This window comes from Miscanthus floridulus, chromosome 2, assembly GCF_019320115.1.
Source record: "Miscanthus floridulus cultivar M001 chromosome 2, ASM1932011v1, whole genome shotgun sequence".
Lineage (NCBI taxonomy): Eukaryota > Viridiplantae > Streptophyta > Magnoliopsida > Poales > Poaceae > Miscanthus > Miscanthus floridulus.
In genome coordinates this window covers 53144102-53166679 of record NC_089581.1, presented here as the reverse complement: position 1 = coordinate 53166679, position 22578 = coordinate 53144102, and the positions used below count along the sequence as shown (strand labels likewise).

At 41.8% G+C, this 22578-nt stretch overlaps 1 protein-coding gene across 2 annotated transcripts; it reads right to left on the bottom strand.

Annotated features, from left to right (window-relative positions):
* Nucleotides 1–8264: 8264 nt before the first annotated feature.
* Nucleotides 8265–9209, bottom strand: LOC136538799 (protein RESPONSE TO LOW SULFUR 2-like). Of its 2 annotated transcripts, none has more exons than XM_066530754.1 (2): nucleotides 9084–9209; nucleotides 8265–8996 (listed from the first exon to the last, which is right to left on the bottom strand). In XM_066530754.1, the coding sequence occupies exon 2, from the start codon at nucleotides 8969–8971 to the stop codon at nucleotides 8624–8626; it is 348 nt and encodes a 115-aa protein (XP_066386851.1). In that variant the 5' UTR covers nucleotides 8972–8996; nucleotides 9084–9209; the 3' UTR covers nucleotides 8265–8623. The 2 variants fall into 2 exon arrangements, with proteins under 2 accessions (XP_066386851.1, XP_066386850.1); XM_066530753.1 differs by having other exon boundaries at nucleotides 8265–9013; nucleotides 9084–9197.
* Between the last annotated feature and the right edge of the window lie 13369 nt (nucleotides 9210–22578).

The following is a 22578-nucleotide window of genomic DNA, read 5'->3' as shown; positions in this document are numbered from 1 at the left end:
TCAGAAGCAATCAAGGTTCAGGCACGTGAATAGCTGTCTTCCAAGCACTCCTATCTAAGGCTAAGTCTTTGGGTATATTCCATCATTTCAAGTCTCCTTTTATTGCCTCTACCCAAGTCAACTTCGGTCTTCCTCTGCCTCTCTTCACGTTACTATCCTGGCTTAGGATTCCACTACGCATCGGTGCCTCTGGAGGTCTCCGTTGCACATGTCCAAACCATCTCAACCGGTGTTGGACAAGATTTTCTTCAATTGGCGCTACCCCTAATCTATCACGTATATCATCGTTCCGAACTCGATCCCTTCTTGTATGATCGCAAATCCAACGCAACATACGCATTTCCGCGACACTTAGCTGTTGAACATGTCGTCTTTTCGTAGGCCAACATTCTGCACCATACAACATAGCAGGTCTAATCGCCGTCCTATAAAACTTGCCTTTTAGCTTCTGTGGTACCATTTTGTCACATAGGACACTAGACGCTTGCCGCCACTTTATCCACCCTGCTTTGATTCTATGGCTAACATCTTCATCAATATCCCCGTCCCTCTGTAGCATTGATCCTAAATATCGAAAGGTATCCTTCCTAGGCACTACTTGATTTTCCAAACTAACATCTTCCTCCCCCCGAGTAGCAGTGCCGAAGTCACATCTCATATACTCGGTTTTAGTTCTACTGAGTCTAAAACCTTTGGACTCCAAAATCTCCCGCCATAACTCTAGTTTCTGATTCACTGATGTCCGGCTTTCATCAACTAGCACTACATCGTCTGCGAAAAGCATACACCAAGAGATGTCTCCTTGTATGTCCCTTGTGACCTCATCCATCACTAAAGCAAACAAATAAGGGCTCAAAGCTGACCCTTGATGTAGTCCTATCCTAATCGGGAAGTCATCTGTGTCTCCATCACTTGTTCGAACTCTAGTCACAACATTGTTGTACATGTCCTTAATGAGCCCAACGTACTTCGTTGGGACTTTATGTTTGTCCAAAGTCCACCACATAACATTCCTGGTATTTTATCATAAGCCTTCTACAAGTCAATAAAAACCATACGTAGGTCCTTCTTCTTCTCTCTATACCGCTCCATAACTTGTCTTATTAAGAAAATAGCTTCCATGGTTGACCTTCCGGGCATGAAACCAAATTGGTTCATAGAGACCCGCGTTATTGCTCTCAAGCGATGCTCGATAACTCTCTCCCATAGCTTCATAGTATGGCTTATCAACTTAATTCCCCGGTAATTAGTACAACTTTGAATATCCCCTTTATTTTTGTAGATCGTTACCAATATACTTCTCCACTCATCAGCCATCTTGTTTGATCGAAAAATATGGTTGAACAGCTTGGTTAGCCATACTATAGCTATGTCCCCAATGCATCTCCACACCTCGATTGGAATACCATCCGGTCCCATCGTCTTACCTCCTTTCATCCTTTTCAACGCCTGTCTGACCTCAGATTCTTAGATTCTCCGCACAAAGCGCCTATTGGTGTCATCAAAAGAGTCATTCAACTGAAATGTTGTGTCCATATTCTCACCATTGAACAATTTGTCAAAATACTCTTGCCATCGATGTCGGATCTCATCCTCCTTCACCAAGAGATGCTCCCTTTCATCCTTAATGCACTTAACTTGGTTGAAGTCCCGTGTCTTTCTCTCACGAACCCTAGCCATCCTATAAATGTCCTTCTCTCCTTCCTTCGTACTCAAATGTTGGTAAAGATCCTCGTACGCTCTACCCTTTGCCACACTTACAGCTCGCTTTGCAGTTTTCTTTGCCACCTTGTACTTCTCTATGTTGTCCACACTCCTGTCATGGTACAAGCGTCTATAGCATTCTTTCTTCTCCTTAATAGCCCTTTGGATTTCCTCGTTCCACCACCAAGTATCTTTAGCCTCGCCTTCACTTTCTTTGGTTACTCTACACACATCTGAGGCCACCTTCCGAATGTTGGTTGCCATCTTCTCCCACATGTTGTTTATGTCGTCTTCTTCCTTCCAAGAGCCCTTTTTGATAACCTTTTCCCTGAATACCTCTGACGCCTCTTCTTTCAGTTTCCACCACTTTGTTTTTTCAATCTTAGCTTGTTTATCCCTACGGGCACGCACCTGAAAACGAAAATCTGCCACCAAAAGCTTATGTTGAGAAACAACACACTCCCCTGGTATCACCTTGCAATCCAAGCATGCTCGTTTGTCCTTTCTTCTTGCGAGGACAAAGTCAATCTGGCTACTGTGTTGTCTGCTACTGAAGGTCACTAGATGAGATTCTCTCTTTCTAAAGAAAGTGTTGGCTATCATCAGGTCAAAAGCTACCGCGAAGTCTAGAACTTCCTCCCCCTCCTGATTGCTACTACCATACCCAAAACCTCTATGAACTGCCTCGAAACCTGTGCTTGTAGTACCTACATGCCCATTAAGATCTCCTCATATAAAAAGCTTCTCATTACTAGGTATAGCTCTAACCAGGCTATGTAAGTCTTCCAGAACTGTTTCTTAGCACTCTCATCGAGGCCTACTTGGGGGGCATACGCACTAATTACGTTCAAGATCATATCACCAACGACAAGCTTGACTAAGATAATCCTATCTCCTTGCCTTCTCACTCCCACCACACCATTCTTGAGGCTCTTATCAATCAAAACTCCTACTCCATTTCTATTCGCGACTGTCCCTGTGTACCAAAACTTAAAACCTGTATTATCCACCTCCTTCGTCTTCTGACCCTTACATTTAGTCTCTTGAACACATAATATATTTACACGCCTTCTAGTCGCGATATCAACTAATTCTCTTAACTTACCTGTAAGTGACCCTACATTCCAACTACCTAAACGGATCCTAGTTGGTTCGACTAGCTTCCTTACCCTTCGCACCCGTCGACTCAGATGCGAAAACCCTTGCTCATTTTTCACAACATCCGGGCGCCGATGTAGCGCGCCACTAAGGAAGCGACGACCCGATTATTTTCAAGAAAAAAAATCGAGTAACTGTAGGTTTGTGGAGGTGGAGCTTGCCAGTTCCTAGAAGTAAGAGAAGATTTGGAGAACTAAGGGTTTGCGATTTTGCATTGCATATGTTAAGGAACCATCTTAGGAAAGTCAACATTGGAACATAAAATTTGACAGTTTAATGGGACACATAGTTAATTTTTAATCTAACAACAATGATGGAAACAAAACCTTCAGTCTGAAGAAAGTAGAGGTACACTAGAGATGAAGCCCAACAAGAGCCAGACAAAGAAAGAAAAAGATTGAATGCAATGCATGCACTATAATTTAATCTGCTTTCCCTGGTTTAGTTGATGCACTAATGCCTCTGTTTGTGACCACAATTGGACGTTGGTTTTCCTTCTTCTTTTTCCCATGTTCTCCTGAGACCCTTGTTTACATCAAGGTTACATGGAGTCGTGGAACCATAACACATAACAGTTGTTAGGCAGGCAGCAGGCTGAAAAGTAGGATGTCTTGTTTCCAAGTTTGATTTATGGCTACTTTGCCTAAATTGACTTATGCTACACTGTTGTGGCACACCACGCTTTGGGCTTTTACATTCTACTAATAAACCATGCTGCTCCTACTTCAGAAGTTCAGAGTTCATTCTAATAAACCATGCTGCTCCTACTTCAGAAGTTCAGAGTCTGCTGTGCGTAACAGGTTGCCATTAAGACTAGCTGAAATACAGTTGATTGTTTTTTTCCTTTTGGATTGACAGCACATCACACCTTAGGGAAAACCATATGTCAAAATTTTGTTTAGTTGTGGCAATAATTTTATAGGAGAATATTCTTTTCCTAATGCTAGGATATTCCCTCGACTGTGACCCTTGGTGCTCTGGCAATGATATGGTGCTTTACTGGTGAGGTGCATGCATGGTTTTGGTCATGGTGGGTCCTCAGATTTGCTGTGTTATGCTTTCGACCTCCTAGACCCCACAAAGAATTGGATCCGTTGAATCCTTTATTACTCTATAGAACATATCAAAGAGCCGGAGGCCTGGAGCCTTTATCTTTCTTAGTTTATGTAAATGCAGAAGTGCTCTTCAAGATGTACCGACCAATTTTGATTTTCCTAGAGCACAGAGACAGGAGCTTTCCTCTTTCCTGGCAATCCAACAAGTGAAATCATATCTATGCTGAGTGCCAAGAAAGTGGTTACTGGGGTTTCTAATACAACCATCATATATATATATATATAGGGAGAGTATATTTAGTAGCTAGCTATAAAAATAAGTTATTCTGTAGCCACCTCCATTTACGATAATTTTATATACTAATTTACAATAATGTCAATATATATTTACGACAGTTGGGTTACTATAACACATGGCGATATTTACCATAACGTTATAGTAAATCACTTAGTAAGGAGTTACTATAATCTCATAAATTAACATAGTAATTATCGTAACTCAAAGTGGCTACATAATAATTTATTCTATAGCCAGCTGCAGAGTAGTATGTATATATATATATATATATATATATATATATATATATATATATAGTTTCTATGCCTTTGATGAACATTTGACACACCATAATTCTTAGCTCTTTTCTTTTTCAAAATTATCATGTTCAAACGTAAGTTCTGGTAATGCTTAGTGTTTGAACATTGAAAATATTTTTTTAGGGCTAAATGTCAAGTTGGCAACTAAATTATTAGATGCCGTTTATAAAATGCCATATTTTTTTCGAGGTATTGTTTTCTAATTCAATTTATAACATTCTTTTGTCTACTATATCCATTCTCCATTATCTGATCCAATAGGCATCTCACTCCTTTGGCTTGGTGCGATTCATCGTTCCTTTTATACATCCATCATATCTTATTCTGGTATCTCTCTTTTTTTTTTTTTTTTGGTTTGTTGCTACTTTAGTACCATGCATGCATATGTAAAAAGAAAAAGGCTAAACAACACGGTTTGTCGCCAATAAGATATCGTTATGTGTCAAATGAACTAGCATGAGCTATGATCGGAGTGATTTATATGAACTAGATATTTTATTGCTATTGTCCAGTAACATATGCTACTTGCTGTTTAAATTCGAAAACTGAAGTTTTAAAATTAAAAGATTATCTCTCCGTCCTAAAATAATTGCACGCCTCACTTATCAAGGAGTTAAACCTTTTATTTAGAGATTGACTCTTTTAAAATAATTCCTTTTTTGTGGTTATTATTGCTTTACACTTATGTAGTACTTCCCTCCAATAGTTAGTCTATTTCATATCCATATTGTTACTCCTTCGATTGCTTCAAAACTTTTTTTAAAATTTAATTTAAATAGTAGAGTGCTTCCTTGTTGGCGGGGACAGGGGATAGAGAACAATCCCTGTCCTCGTTAGGGATGACCTTTCTCCTATTAAATTCCTGTAGGGGAAGAATTGGCCATTGACATCTCTAGTAATAGAGAATAGGACAAATTTCTCATTGAGAATAGGAGATAGGAGGGCTATTGACATCTCTAGTTCCGGGTCCGACATGATTTGATTCCTAGGCATTACACACATGCACTCCTTATCCCAGGAGAGGCTCCTCTGCCTTTGATCCCCTCCGGTTGACTGCACAGGTGGGACTTACCTTAAATCCGGCTTGTTCGGCTTCTTTTTTCAGCCGGAACAATGTTTTTCTCTCACAACATTTCAGCCAGAACAGTGTTTTCCAGCCACTTTCAGTCAAGTTTCAGCAAGCCATTTGTTTCTGTATTAATGAAAAGAGTAACCTCAAAGAGTTAATATTGTTGAGTAGAGAGAGTACAAGTTTACTTATGTTTTGAAGCAAGTATTAAATTTGATATATGTTATAACAGAACATAATATATGCATATAACTCCATACATACATAAATACATACTTATGTCCTCGTATATCTGGCTTGGCCAAGCCGTCTGTATGTTCGGTGGGCTCAATACTGAGCCTCAGTCCGCCTTGCTCCGGGTCCAGGTCAGTCTGATCAACACGCGCAGGCGGGTGACAATGTCATATTCCACCGTTATGTTGCGCTGATGCTGATGTAGCAGCTGGCGCAGTCGTTTTCCATCAAAATTTATTTAAACATGAGAGGTGAAATCGCGTTTCAAGCGATGGCCCTGTTCGCTTTGCTGAAAAGTCATGACTGAAAGTACTATTCGCTGATTTGTTGTGAGAAAGAAACACTGTTCGTTCGCTAAAATAATATGGCTCGTAAGACAAGCGAATAGAGGCTATGTCGCCTGTGTTGTGGGTTGTAGGGTTTCCATCGCCGGTGACTTCGGGTCTCGCTCTCCTCTAATCCAGCCATGTACATCACCTTCGTCTCGTATGGTCCAATCGTTCCGTTATCCTTTACTTGTGTTGGATATTTATTGCCAAATCGTTTCCGGTAACTGATTGATGTAAACGTGATTTGCAATTTCACAAACAATGATGGTTACAAGTGGTCTGTTTTTTTTCTTTTTTAAAAAGGATGGCTTTGTTTGGATGCAAAGTATTTTTGAAGTATTGGAGAAATATAGTTTTAGAAAATACTTTGGTTTTCAAAAGCTATTGAGTGTTTGGATACAACAAATTTTTTTGTCTCTAGAACCATGGTTTTACCAAAATTATAGTCCTTTTTATAGTTTTATTAGAAACTCCACTCATGACTTTTTTTTTCCTAAACCATATTTTTATGTCTCTTTGACTTATAAAACCATAGTTTTGTGATACTATAATTTTTAAAAACTATGACATCCAGACCCTAATGAATGATGTTACAGTGGGACGTGGGATGTGCACTCACAGTTTTGCATTTGGCGTAGTATGTATTAAAAGTGAAAAAATGGTATATCCAGTTGGTTTTGTGTCAAGATCATCCTCAATTTCAGCTGCCTTATCTACCAGCTTCGATGAAAGTAGAAGAAAGCCCATGCCATTTTAGGTTTAAGTGTGGAAGCAAGTAACAGCTTGGTCGAGAAGACACGGGAGATGTGACATCTCTCTCGAAAGAGCTGGCATCGTCCTTGCTGGCTCTGTTAAGATGTGTTTGATTCAATGACTAAAATTTAGGAGATATCATGTGAGGGTGTCGCATAGAGTATTTCGATACTAATAAAAAAATAAATTACATAATCCGTCAGTACTTCACGAGACGAATTTATTAAACCTAATTAATCCGTCATTAGCATATGTTACTGCAGCAACACGTTGTCAAATTATGGACTAATTAGGGCTCTGTTTGGCTTACCTTAAAGCCGGCTTGTTCGGCTTGTTTTTTTAGCCGGAATAGTATTTTTCTCTCACAATAATTCAGTCAGAACAGTGTTTTCCAGCCAGTTTCAACCAAGATTCAGCAAGCCGAACGGGGCCTAGGCTTAAAAGATTCGTCTCGTAAATTAGTCGCAAACTATGCAATTAATTTCATAATTAGTCTATATTTAATACTCCATGCATGTGTCCAAACATCCGATGGGACATCGACTAAAGTTTAGGAGGAGCAACCAAACACCCCCTAAGTCACGCTCTGGCTTTCTCGGAGAAGGTGGGTTCTGGACATAGTTCCGAGTAGAAGAACGGGAATGTCTACCCACCGCTCGGGTGATCTAGGTGCGTGTGACACCCGAGTGCCGTTGGCACATAAAACACTGATTGACAGCGGAACAAAAAATCAAGTGTTTTTAATCCATTCAATTCTCATCATCATTGCATCCAGATTAAATGGATCAAAATAATTATCCAAATAATATAAAATATTAAACAAACAAAAAAAATAGCCAGATTATTTCTATGGAAGCCAAATTGAAAATTTTTAAAGGGAAACCAATTAAAACATACAAAAAATAAAAAAGGCCAAAAAATAATTAGATAATTGTTCAAGTAATTCTTACCGTTCTCATTTATGAATAATTAATTTACACCAATTAAATATAAAATTTACACCCCAACAAAAAATAGTAAAGTATGGTCCAAATAGATGTAATCTGCTGCAAATAGTTATGCATGCATAGGTTCATGCAGCGGGCGAGGTGATTGATGGCAACGGGTGACCCTGGTCTGGTCTACCACACCACAGCACGCCATGTATGCACCTGCAACTGGTCGGTGTAGAGGCGGACCAGACCATGCACCTCGGGGTGATGCGTGTGGGACTCCGGAACACGCGTCGTGCACAGGCGTGGACGGCTGTCCGTGCTGGATCGTACCCGTAGTCTAGTGCTCACCGCTCGAGAAACACTCGAGTGCGGTACAGTTTTACCGTTTCTAATTGCACGCTGAGTTGCCGGCCATCAAAAAGCAAGTAAATTAGATCAATTGAAGGATTTTTTTTCTTATATAAAAAATAGAAGCAGAGGGCAAAGACCGATCCGATCTTATAAATTAAAATGAAACCAGCGAACTACTACTAGAAAGCAGATCAGTAGCCACTGATTTCTTTACAACCTTGTCTACATCTCTCATCTGTCAAGCTAATAATATACAACTCCAGACAATATACACACGTCACACACGAATCAACGTGGAGGAGGAGGATAAAAATAACAAAATGTACAGCTACACACGTTCCTTTATATAGGGTAATAATACCCGCCTTGATCGTTCAGGAGCAGCCAGTTTTGCCGGTGATGACGTACACACACCGATCGTACAGCTCGATCGATCGATCAATCCATCCTCGAGGTCGTTACGCCGGCGGCGGCGAAGCCCCGGATCCCGGACGACCTGAGCACGCCGTCGACGAAGGCGAGGCGCTCGGACAGCGCCCTGACACGCTCCTGGTACTCGATGGCCTCCGTCACGGCCTCGGCCTCCAGCTCGCCGAGCTGCACGCACAGGCGCTCCTCGGCCTCCTCGGCCACGGCCAGCCGCGCCAGGGCCGCCTCCAGCTCCCGCCGCAGCCGCTCCTCCCTCGCCGCCGCCTCCGCAACCGCCCTCTCCAGCTCGGCGTTCCTCCGCTTCATCTCCTCCGCCTCCCCGCCGGCTCCTGCCGCGGCCACTTTTCTTGTCATCATGGCTACGCCTAGCTACGCGATGCTGCTGCTAATACAATGAGCCTGTTCGTTTCAGTCAGAGCCCACCAATAGTCTTTTTCTCTCACAACAAATCAGCACCAACCAAATTTACCAACCCAGAAATCAACCATCGATCAGGCTCAATGTATGTACTCCAACGTTAATTATTGGATCAAGCTTGTACTCTTCAAAGTTTTCAGCTGGCTTGGGTTGGCTTAAACTTTGGGCCTCTCCTTATATAGGCCGGAACGGCAAAGCGGTGACCAGTGAATGACGACACGAAGGCGTCCAGGTTCAATGAACCAACCAATCCGAGAGGCGAGAGCAGAGGTGTCGGTGTACGGGTACAGCAATGATACAAGTATATACTAGTAGTAAATAGTATAGTTATTACATCCATGGTGACCGCATCGTCGCCGAGAGCTAGCCTCCCCTACGTCTCTCTCTTCCTCCGTCGTCGTCTAGATTCATTACGCGATCGACAAACGCTGGGCGATGACCAGATATCGAGACAAACGCTGGGCGATGGAACTAATGGAATGGGTCTAGCTCTGAATTCACACCCATCGTTGTTTCGCTGAAACAATGGATTGGAGAGACGAATAATCATATCCACGAGTGCTTCCAATTATCGTTGTACTTTTATGCGCGTGTGAAGTCAAATTTGGAATAGAAGTAAGGAACTAGACTTCTAGTCCGGTTGAAAAGTAATGGGTTGAATTTCCTTTTCAATTCGGGTGTAATTTGTAGTCGATGGTGAAATGTGTTCACGTTATTCACGAGCGTACTTTGTTAATTCTTCTGTTGGCGTACAAAAGGAAAACATGATTTGCCGTACAAAATATTTTTGAGCCACGGTTCTTTTTCTCGCGTTATAACTTGTTATTATAATTTATAATTTACTGTTATAGTATATTATTCTCGAAGAATATGTACTCCACTATCATCTGGACAAACAGTTGAGATGGATCTACGCAATAGTGATCTGACTTCTGACACGAGCGTGATATAGCTGACGTGCAAATGCAAGCGAGAGCAAGAAAGTAAAGCAGCCAGGGACCCAGGAGTACTATTTTTAGCAGCGTGACAGGAAGGAGAAACCCGCGCATTTCATCTTCCTCGTAGCTCAGGGCGTGTTTTGATACGGAGAAATACACAGTAATAGGTATGGATGTATCGTTGGCAAAATAGAGAAAAAGGAAAACATAAATAAAGAAAATATATGAATAATCGTTTGGAACACAAGAATTAGAACAGGAGAATCCAAGTGGATTCACATTAAACGAAGACACATAAAATGCTGACTTGTGTGGACTCAGTAATTAACATGTGGTTTTTTTTCCTATGTCATCCTTTCATCTAAAATGGGCCCAAACACAACTAAAAATAATTTTAGAAAATAGGCTCTCTGATTAGGTGGACACCTAATGACCGTATCTGTAAATGGCTAGAGGGCCTCCAAGAAAGTGCCCATCTCTAAAATCATTTACGGAGATAGGCGTGCTAATACGACGGTCTCTGAAAATCATCGATTAACGGAGGCGATCGTCTTAGGACATCCGTCTCTGTAAATTGATTTTTAGAGGTGGATTTCTTAAGATGACCGTCTCTGTTAATTGATGATTTTTAGATGCAGCTGTTGTGGGACATAGTCTCCGGTTACCCCGCAAGGAAGGGAGAAGATCTAGTCCGACTAGGAATTCCCCACATGTAATTCTAGTAACATTGTTATTCTGTAATTCTAATAGGACTCTTACATTGTAACCGACTAGGAGACTTGCCTCCTGGAATATATAAAGGAGGGCAAGGCTTCCTGGATCGGCAGGCCATGACACACAATCATACGAATCAATCCAACGCAAAGGCTACACGCCGACTGGACACAAAAGCTATTACTCGACAAGAGGGCCCGAACCAGTATAAATCGTTCGTCTTTTTGCGTTTACTGTCGAGTTCTGCGTACGCCGAAGCCCTTCGAACATCGTTCCGATACCCCCGGACGGGTTGTCGGTCATCAAACACCGACAACTACCTACGCGTGTCGGTGTACGGTAGTTGTCGGTGTTTGATGACCGGCAACCCGTCACGGAGGTACCCGAGACGGTGTTCGATGGGTTTCGGCGTACGCAGAACTCAACAGTAAACACAAAGAGATGAACGATTTATATCGGTTCAAGCCCTCTTGTTGAGTAATAGCCTTTACGTCCGGTCGACGTGTAGCCTTTGCATTGGATTGATTGGTATGATTGTGTGTCATGGCCTGCCGATCTAGGAAGCCTTGCTCGCCTTTATATATCTCAGGAGACAAGTCTCCTAGTCGGTTAAAATATAAGAGTCCTAGTAGGATTACATGATAGCAATATTACTAGAATTACGTGTGAAAAATTCCTAGTCGGACTAGATCTTCTTCCTTCCTTGTGGGGTACCCGGAGACTATGTCCCACAACCGTTCTAAGTAGTTGTCTCTAAAAATCGATTTATGCAGGCAGATGTCTTAAGATGCCTCATCTCTATAAATAGTTGCATAAAAAAATAATTCACAACTTTTTCATATGAACTTAGAGGAAGATAAGCTTTATATCAAAATTGTAGTCCTCGACGTAATCTATAACTTTGTAGGTGAAAAGTTTTTATTTAAAATTGTTAAGAGTCCTACAATATTATTTTAAGTTTACGGGTTTTGAAATTTAAAATTTTCAAACAACCGCAGATGTTTACATAGTCTATACCAAAGTTGTAGTTCTAAATACAATCTACAACATTGTAGTTGATTTTTTTTATTTAAATCGTTTAGAGTATCAAACATATGTCGTAAGTTCATAAATTTTGAAATTTAAAATTTAGAGTTGCTCAACTGCCTTGAATGTTGTTGATAAGTTTTTATTTGAAATTTTTAAGTGTCTCAAATATTTATTTTAAATTCATATATTTGAGATTCAAATTTTTGAATTTTTCCAACAATCTCCTATGGAGACATATCCTATACTAAAGTTGTTGTGCTTGACATGACTTAAAACTTTGTAGTTCAAACTTCTTTTTATTTGAGGTCATTTAGTAGTCAAAATATTTAATATAAGATTACGAAATGTTGATATAAAAAGATAGCATTCCATACAAACTCGCAATTGAGTTTGTGGTGTAGTGGTAGTGAGGTGTATGGCTGAGCATTAGGTTGTGATATAAAAAAATGGGCATTTGGTTGTGGATTTGATTCCTACGTAAGACTTAATAATTTTTTTTAGTTTTTTTGGGTTTTCTAGAAACCATTTATAAATGGCATAAAATAAATTCCCTGCCTCAGTTGATAGAAAACACCCGTCTCTGATGTTTACCCAACTAATGATGTTATTTTTTTTAGAATTAGACAGTACGACGTAGACGGCCACAACAAGCATGAATACTCACCCATATAAATACACGTACGTAAATCCCACCCCTAAAGGAATGAACCGCTAGATCTCGAGATTCACGAAGTCACCACAGGCACATCGCTGTCTACGAGGACGTCGCTTAACACTGAAAGCATACCGTTAAAATCCTAGAATAAATCTAATAAAATACGAGCATACGTGTCAAGTCGAGGACTTGAAGTAGGTAGACAGGTTCCACCACAAGGAACTCAACCAACTGACCAAGTGGTATTTTATAGAATTTTAAGGCATAATAAGATAAACTAAAGACTTTAAGATTGTATAATTACACAAAATAATCGTGGTCATAACCTTATATTATTTTAAAACAACTAAACGGTAGTATCTTTTATGAGCTAGTCTAATAATAAGAAAAAGTCAACCAAACAGTGAGCCATTGCATGCATTCGGACTATATGATGGGAACCAGGTTATTAGACTATTAGAACACGTATAAACAACCAATCATATATCCATATAGGCTCCTATGTACTCCAACTCAGGGATTGGGATTTTGGTTTGTTATCTTTCTCCAGTATCATCCACAAAACCATCCAATCTCAGAAGAATATATGAACAAAATTTCCGTATTTCCAAATCAACAGCTGTATATTTTAAGCCAAAATTTCTTTCGTCCTAGAACGAGGTCTGAAATTTGCCAAGTCAAGAACTGCGGTAACCTCGTATCTAAGGCTTCTGACTTAGTACAGGTGCGCCCTGCGCCCTACCCGTTGTAATGCTAGCATGCTACCCACGGGCCACGGCTGGTTACTTGGCGGCAACCTTTGCCCGTTCGCTTGCTCTCGCCCCTACCGTCGCCGCGAACGAAATATCAGCTCGCTGCCTCGCCGCCGCCGGGCATGGTCTCGCGCGCAGTGCTTTCACTGTTTCACGCTCACGCATGGCAAGTCGCCTGGTGTGAAGGATGCCGGAGGCGTGCCTAAACAAAAGCCGCTCAGCGAGGCGACAAGAGGCGCGGGCACAGCGACGTCACCCCGGCCGCCGCGTCGCACGTTTGATCACTCCTCCCGTCCGGCTCCTCCGACGTTCGCAGGGTCGGCTCCGCGCCTCCCGCGGCCCTTCGGGCCCGGCTCGCTCAGCTATGACATGTGGGCCTCGCCTATCGTGTGGCTCCATCTCCACCGTCCATTCCGTCCGTCCGGCTTTGTTTTGCTTCGCCTGTGCCGCAACAGCGGCTTTGCGAGGTGGGGCCTCGTCTCTGCTCATTGCGACTCGACGTCAGACATGGCCGGCGCCGGCGCCGGCCAGCCGGCCGGCTATCGCGGTTCCGGCCGAAAATGATGATGCCTGCAACTCAGGAGCGAATCTACGTGGAGTCACCGGGGTCGCGTGACCCCAATGGTTTTCTACGAATTCATTATACGTGTATTTTTTCACCAGCTATGACCCCGGTAAAAAATACGATGACCCCGGCGGCCCAGCAACAATAACGCTATAGCAGCCCAACACAGCCCAAGAGAGAAGGCCGAAAGTCACGCACTCAAGCTCAGTATCTCGCCGTAGCCCGCAGAAAGACGTCCTTGTCGGCGCTCTCGTCGCCGTTCCGTGATTGCAGGCTTGCAGCCGTCGCTCGGTGTTGACGGCGACGACGGACGGGCGGACGGCCGCCGCCGCCGCCGCCGCCGCTCCCCGAGTATCCGTTTATTCAATCCTGCTCAAGTTCGGAATACCCCTTATTCCCCTACAAGTATTCTACCGAGGTAACCTAATATCCCTAATCCTATCTCAAAATTATTGTTTGCTCCCCAGTCTTGCAGGTTATGTTTTTTTTTCCAGCGAAAGGCAATTTGCGCATTCCAACAAAGTAGATACTACTATACTAGTTACTGGAGAAGTGGAGAGTACGTTCAGGGTTTATCTGTTCATCTTGCAGCAAACATGTCACGTAAGCAAAATAGTAAATTAGTGACTTTTTAATCATAGTGTAGCTAATGCCTAACTGTGCACTCAATATCTACTTGTGTGTTTAATTTTCTTGATTGAATAATTTGATAGGCAACCAAAGCATAATGGATCGTTTTTTGAAAAGGAAATTGAGTGATAATGAAAATGTTGATGGAGATGCTGGAGGCACCTCCAGAAGAGATGGAATGGAGAATCTTGATGGAGGTACTTCAAGAAGAGATGACAGTGAGAATCTTGATAGAGGAACTTCCAGAAGAGATGCAAATGCAGCAAACACCAACTATACAACTCATCGTTCTTCATGAATCTCACGACATGAGGTAAATTTTGATGAGCTTCCATATGATCCAGCAGATAGAAGGAGAATTTCAGATTACATCGGTGAAAAGCTACAAAATGAGATAAGATGGAAGTATTTGATTAGAGGTCCTTTTAGACCACCACCTGATTTTAATTATCCACAGAAAATCATAGCAGGCCATCCACGTCGGTTTAGAGCTGAATGGTACACAAAATATGATTGGCTTGAGTATAGTGAGAAGGTGGATAAATGCTTCTGTTTATACTCCTATTTATTCAGGGATAGCAATGAGGGCCAATGTGGGAATGATGCCCTTTGCAAAAGATGGTTGGGATGGCTTTAACAAATTGGATAGGCTGCAAGATCATGTAGGCACCCGACCTAATAGTTTTCATAACACAGCAGTCAAAAGATGTAACAATTTGATGAAGCCTGATCGATCCATTGCCAATGCCCCAATGCCCTCGAGAACCAGAGAGATGTCAATAAAAAGGAGTATCTTATTAGATTGAATACTTCTATTGATGCTGTTTGATTCTTGTTGCATCAAGGTTTAGCTTTTCGTGGTCACGATGAATCAGAAACGTCAAAAAATAAGGGAAATTTCCGAGAGTTGGTGCGGCTTTTGGCAAAGCAAAATGAGAAAAACAAAAGGCTTATTTTGAGGAATGCTCAAATGGTGGCTGCGGACTTCCAAAGAGATATTGCAAAATGTTTTGCTGAGATAAGAAAAAGAATGATTTATTGCTTTGGTTACATATAATATTATATCTCTCATAGATTATTTATACAGATGTATTAATGGTGTCTATATTTTTTCAGACCATAGTGAAATCAATTGTTGAAGAAATTAGTGGCGATGTGTTTTGTTTATTGGTAGATGAGTCAGCTGATGTTTCTGGAAAGAGTAAATGGCAGTGGTTTTGAGGTATGTGGACAAGAGTGGGTTAATAAAAGAGAGACTTATTGCTATAGTTCATGTGAGCGAGACCTCGGCTTCATGTCTCAAATCTAGCATTGATAGTCTATTTGGTAAGTATGGATTGAGCATAAAGCAAGTTAGAGCCCAAGGCTACGATGGAGCAAGTAACATGAGAGGCGAATTTAATGGTTTGAGAGCTTTAATCATGAGAGAAAATAGCTCTGCATATTATATTCACTGTTTTGCTCATCAATTGCAGTTAGTCATTGTTGCAGTGGCTAAAAAGAATGATGATATTAGTGATTTCTTTGGCATGGTATCTCTATTGATTAATGTTGCTGGAGCCTCTTACAAAAGGAAGGATATGATTCGAGAAAGTCAACAAGAGAGTTGCTAAAGCAATAGGCAGTGGACAACTTAGTACTGGAACGGGATTAAATCAAGAACAATCACTTCAAAGAGCCGGTGACACTCATTGGTCCTCTCATTATAAAACTCTTCAAAGGATAAACAGTTTGTTCCCTGATGTTATTGAAGTGCCCCAATATGTTGAAAAAGAAGGTCCCACTGATGCCAAGAGACGTCAAGCCCGTGATCTCATGGACTATCTCAAGGTTTTTGGCTTTTGTGTTCCACTTGCAGTTAATGTTGCTTATATTGGGACATGCAAATTGTTTGTCACTGTCCCTACAAAGGAAGGATAAAGACATCTTAGAGGCTATGTCAGAGGTGCAGTTAACAAAACAGAAATTTCAGCAAATTAGAGATGATGGTTGGGATTCCATACAAAGTTCTGTGCTATCTTTTTATGAAGAACATGGCATCCCAAAGTTAGACATGGAACAAGAGTACATTGATAGGCACAAACCAAGGAAGAAGACCAACCACATCAACTATCAACACTACAAATATGATTGCTTGAACCCAGTTTCAACGATGTAAATTCTGAATTGTTACCAACATTGCTGCTTTTAGTCCAAAGAATTCTTTTGATGCATTCAAAATTGAGAGTTTGATGGAATTGGCTAAGGCATGTCCTGATGATTTTGATCCAAGGGACCTAGATGATCTTATTATTGAGATTCATATTTGAAAGCATCTAGGCCCCTAGTTGGATTTCGGTGATTAATGTCAATACAAGATTACTATGACTAACGTGTGTTTTGCAGAGGCAATTAAGTTAGGTCATGGTAATGGAGATCGATTGGGCAATCGAGGTGGTCATGCCCCTACGATGGAAATCATTTCGGTTTTCAAAGGATGGACGACAAGATTAAGGATGACTAGTTCTAAGTGTCGATTGGAGTTGGAGAGACACTTAGAGTAGTTTAGGACTTTGTTTTTCCTTTGGCCGTACTATTAAGGGGGGTATGAACGGGTAGCTTGACCTAGTTGAGTCTAGTGAGTTAGGTGTGGTGCACACTTGTTAAAACTAGCTCTAGGTAGCTCCTATGAATACCTAAGATCCTTTAGAGCAAACTTCATTCACATATGATCGAGAGTTGGAAGTGAATGGAGGGTCAAATGTTGACCGGACGCTGGCTCCGGTGCGACCGAACGCTGGCCGTAGGGTCCGATCAGTTCATTTGATCAAGGGACTGTGTTCGGTGTGACCGGACGCTGGAGAGGTCAACTGACCGGACGCTGAAGTCCAGCGTCCGGTCGACTCTAGTAAGGTTCCAGAGAAGGGAACCTGTGACCAGACACGTCCGGTCAGTACTGACCGGACCCTGGGGGTTCAGCGTCCGGTCGAGTACAGTAAGGTTCCAGTAAGGGTTTAATGCGACCGGACGCATTCGGTCAGTAGTGACCGGACCCTGCCAGCGTCCGGTCAACACATTTTCACTAGTTCGTGGGTTGAACTGACCGGAGCGTCTGGTCAACATGACCGGAGCATCCGGTCACCCCGCAGAAGCTCATAACGGTTCATTTTTCAGGCTGTCTTATAAATAGAAGCTCCACTCGTGTGTGGAGTTACTTTTGCTCATTCCAACAGCTGAGAAACACGTTTGTGAGTGCCAAGAAGAGCAAGGTCCTAGTGAGGTGATTGAGATTTGAGAATCCAAGAGAGTAGCCTCATTAGTGAATCAAGAGTAGCAAAGTGTGCATCCATCTTCTCATTAGGCTTCGCGTGGTCAAGTGAGAGTTCGTGCTTGTTACTCTTGGTGATCGCCATCACCTAGATGGTTTGGTGGCGATTGAAAGCTTGGTGATCACCCGGCGGAGCTTGTGGGTGACCCAACTCAAGTTGTGAGCGGCTTTGGGTGATTCGCCGCGACGAAGTGTCGAAGAATCAACCCGTAGAGAGCACTTGATCCTTGCGCGGATCAAGGGGGAGCTACACCCTTGTGCGGGTGCTCCAACGAGGACTAGTGGGGAGTGGTGACTCTCTGATACCTCGACAAAACATCGCCGCGTTCCTCTCTCTCTATTTACTTTGAGCATTTACTTTGAGTATTTACTTTGAGCAATTCAATACTTGTTTTTACATCCATAGAATTGCATGCTAGAGTAAGTTTGGAACATAGGTTGCAAGTCCGTTGTGCGTTAGTTTGATAGAAACACTTTTCTAGGCACAAGGGGTTAATTGGGCTATCCGTAGGATTTGATTATTGCAAGAAAATTTAGAATTAGCCCAATTCACCCCCCTCTTGGGCATCTTGATCCTTTCAATTGGTATCGGAGCCTCGTGCTCACGTTTTAAGCTTAATCACTTTGAGCAAGATATCTCACGGGGATGGACCTCCTCCTATCTTTGAGGGAGATGATTTTCCATATTGGAAAATCCACATGGAGGCATACTTAGAAGCTCTAGATGTTGGTATTCTTAGAGCCGCCTCTCAAGGCTTCCCAAAACCTCGGGATGCTACTAACCTACAAGGCGATGAGGTTAACTATGAAAAATGGAATGCAAAGGCTCGAAACACCATCTTTAGAGGCCTTTGCAAAGATGTGTTCAACCGTGTAAGGAACCACAAAGACGCCCATGCACTATGGTCGGACGTTTGTGCGCTCCATGAGGGAACCAAGAGTGAGCGTGAGGAACGCTATCATCTTGTGATTAAAAAGCTAAATTCTTTTGAGATGCTTCCCAAAGAAAGTGCTAATGAGATGTATTCTCGTTTAAATGTTCTTGTAGAGGAAGTCAATGGGCTCGGACTTACTCAAATGTCACCATCCGACGTTGTGAGAAAGATCTTGAGTGTCCTCCCCATTGAAAAATATAGGCACATTGTGACCGTGCTACATCAAGGTGATCTTTCCGCCGCTACACCAACACAAATCTTGGGAAAGATCAATGCTCATGAGATGTACATGCACATCATGCCACAAGATGGCTCATCCTCTACAAAGAAGAAAGAGAAAGACTTAGCATTCAAAGCTAGCCAAGATAAGGGCAAAGCAAGACTTGAGTATGAGAGCTCAAGTGATAAAGATGATGAAGAAAGTCTTGCTCTCATGGTGAAGAAGACCTCCAAGATGCTAAAGAAGCTAAACAAGAGTGGCATCAAGTTTGACGGCAAGAAGAAGAAGTTCTTCACTAGCTCAAGAAGAAAGCCAATCTCCGAGATGAATTGCTACAATTGTGGCGAACTTGGCCACCTAGCTCATCAATGCACAAAACCCAAGAAAGACAAGTTCAAGAACAAGGGCAAGAAAGATGACTCAAGCAATGAAGATGAAGATGAGAAGAAAAAGAGCAAGCCATACAAGAAGAGAGATGGCAAAAAGAGGGACTTCTACAAGAAGAAGAAGAGTGGCAAGGCCTACATCGTCGGTGATTGGCTCACGGATATTGATTCATCTAGTGGATCATCCGATGATGATAGTGACAATGAGAAGGTGGCCGCCATTGCTATTGATCTTTCATCCTCACCGCCATCATCGCCATCATCCTCTACACACCTATGCCTTATGGCCAAGGGTGAACGTAAGGTATCAAATGATGATGATAGTAGTGATGATGAACATGCTAGTGATGATGATAGTGATAGCAATAGCGATGATGATGATTCACCTTCATATGATGATCTTGTCAAAATACTAAGAAAATACACTAAGATTATTAGAAAGAGTAGAGCTAAAAATGAAAAGCTTGACGCTAAAATGATTCACTCTTAGCTAAATGTGATACATTGGAAAAGGCTAATGTTGAGCTCAAAGAAACAAATGATTCTATATCATCCAAACTCAAGGAGCTCAAATCTTCTAAGAAAGAGCTTAAAGACAAACATGATAAACTTGAGTGGGTGCACAATGAGCTCATCACTAGTCACAACAAGCTAAAACATGAATATACAACTCTAAAGATCAATTATGATACTCTTATTATTGCTCAAGAATTCTTACCAAATGAGCCACATGATGCTACTAACCATGTTGTTAAGATTGATATAGCTACCTCATGTGATGACTTAATTGATGAGAGCATTGAGCATGGATCTAGTAGCAAAGGCAAGCAAGTGGTTGAGTGCAATGACTATGATGAGTATGTCAAGCTCAAGAGTGATAATGAGAAGCTCATGAAAGATCTTGAAGAGATGAAAAGCCACAACACCATTGTGCTAGAAACTCTTGATCATGACAAAGAGTTGACCCTTGAGAATGAGAAGCTCAAAGAAGAAAACAAGAAGCTTAAGAAAGAGAAGAACAATGATGTTCTCAAGGAAGAGAACAAGAAGCTCAAGATGGAGAAAGAACATCTCAAGGTGGGATTGAACAAGTTTGCTAGAGGCAAGCATCTCCAAAGTGAGCTACTTATGAACACCATCATGAAGATGGATAGAAGTGGCATTGGATATGTGGCAAGTGTAGAGAAGAAGAAGGCTCAAGCTCAACAACAACAATCAAAGCCAAAGCCAAAGCCAAAGAGATGTTTTGAGTGTGGACAAGAAGGCCACTTTACTCATGAGTGTCAAACTCCACCACCACAACCCTTGCCCAAGCATGCTAGACCCTTTGCTTTCAATGCTCACTACATGCTTAGAAAAGATTCTAGTAGAAAGATGAAAGTCATGTTCTTAGGACCCCCTAACAAGAGTAGGCCTAAGAAGATTTGGGTGGCTAAGTCACTTGTTGTGAAGGTGAAGGGCCCTCAGCAAGTTTGGATTCCTAAAGCTTGAATCTCTTGTGTGTAGGTGAACTACAAGACCGGTGGAAGTCATTGGGTTATTGATAGTGGTTGCACTCAACATATGACCGGTGATCCTCGTATGTTCACCTCACTAGATGAAGAGGTAGATGGATAAGAGAAAATAATATTTGGAGATAATTCAAAGGGCAAGGTTAAAGGATTGGGCAAAGTGGTAATATGAAGTGATCATTCCATCTCTAATGTGCTCTATGTTGCTTCATTGAGCTTCAACTTGCTATCCGTTGGACAATTGTGTGATCTTGGCTTCCAATGCTTGTTCACCGAGAAGGAGGTTGTTGTATCCAAGGTAGATGACAATCAAGTGATATTCAATGGATTTAGGTACAACAACTTATATCTAGTTGACTTCACCTCCGAAGATGCAAATTTGAAGACTTGCCTATTCACCAAAACAACACTTGGGTGGCTATGGCATAGAAGACTTGCTCATGTTGGGATGAGCTCACTCAAGAAGCTTATGAAGAATGATTTGGTGAGAGGATTGAAGGATGTGAAGTTTGAGAAGGACAAGCTTTGTAGTGCATGTCAAGCCGGCAAGCAAGTTGCAAATACTCATCCAACCAAAGCTTTCATGTCAACCACAAGAGTGCTAGAACTCCTACACATGGATTTATTTGGACCAACAACATACAAGAGTTTGTGAGGAAATCTCTATTGTCTTGTGATTGTGGATGACTATTCAAGGTATACATGGGTATTCTTCCTTCATGACAAATCCGAAGTTGCATCTTGCTTCAAGAAGTTTGCCAAGAGAGCTCAAAATGAATTTGAAGTGAAGCTCAAGAAGATTAGAAGTGACAATGGCAAAGAATTTGACAACACAAACATTGAAGCCTATTGTGATGAAGTTGAAATCAAACATGAAGTCTCCGCAACTTATACTCCTCAACAAAATGGTGTAGTTGAGAGGAAGAACCGGACTTTGATCACTCTTGCAAGGACAATGCTAGATGAGTACAACACCCCCGAAGTTCTATGGGCGGAAGCAATCAACACCGCATGTTATGCATCTAACCGCCTATTCCTTCAAAAGTTTCTTGGCAAGACACCTTATGCGTTGCTCAATGGGAAGAAGCCGGACGTCTCATTCTTTAGGGTGTTTGGTTGCAAATGCTACATCTACAAGAAGCGGCAACACCTAGGGAAGTTCCAAAGACATTGTGATATAGGTTTTCTTGTTTGTTACTCATTGAAGTCCAAAGCATATAGAGTATTTAATCATGCCACCGGCTTGGTTGAAGAAACATATGATGTGGAATTTGATGAATCTAACGGCTCCCAAGGAGCACATGAGAATCTTGATGATGTAGGTGATGAACCATTGAGGGAGGTTATGAAGAATATTCTGGTGGGAGACATTAAGCCAAAAGATGATGAAGATGATGTACAAGTCATTAACCAACCTTCTTCATCAAGTGTGCCACAAGATGGTGAAAAAGATGGGAGAGTAGAAAATAAAGATACTCATATCTCCCATGAGCAAATGGTGGTACAAGCACAAGATGTTGATGCTCCACAACCTCCTCCTCAAGTGGTCAATAGAAGAAATACACCTCTCCTACAAGATCATCCACAAGATCTCATCATAGGGAGTCCATCAAAGGGTGTAATGACTCGATTTCAAAAACTTACTTCATTTATTGCTCATCACTCTTTTGTCTCTTGCTATGAGCCTACCAAGGTAGAAGAAGCTCTTAAAGATCCGGATTAGATCAATGCCATGCATGAAGAGTTGAACAACTTCATTTGCAATGAAGTTTGGACTCTTGAAGAGCGACCAAAAGGTGTAAGAGTCATTGGAACAAAGTGGGTGTTCTGCAACAAGCAAGATGATCAAGGTGTTGTTGTGAGGAACAAGGCAATACTAGTTGCAAAGGGGTTCTCCCAAGTTGA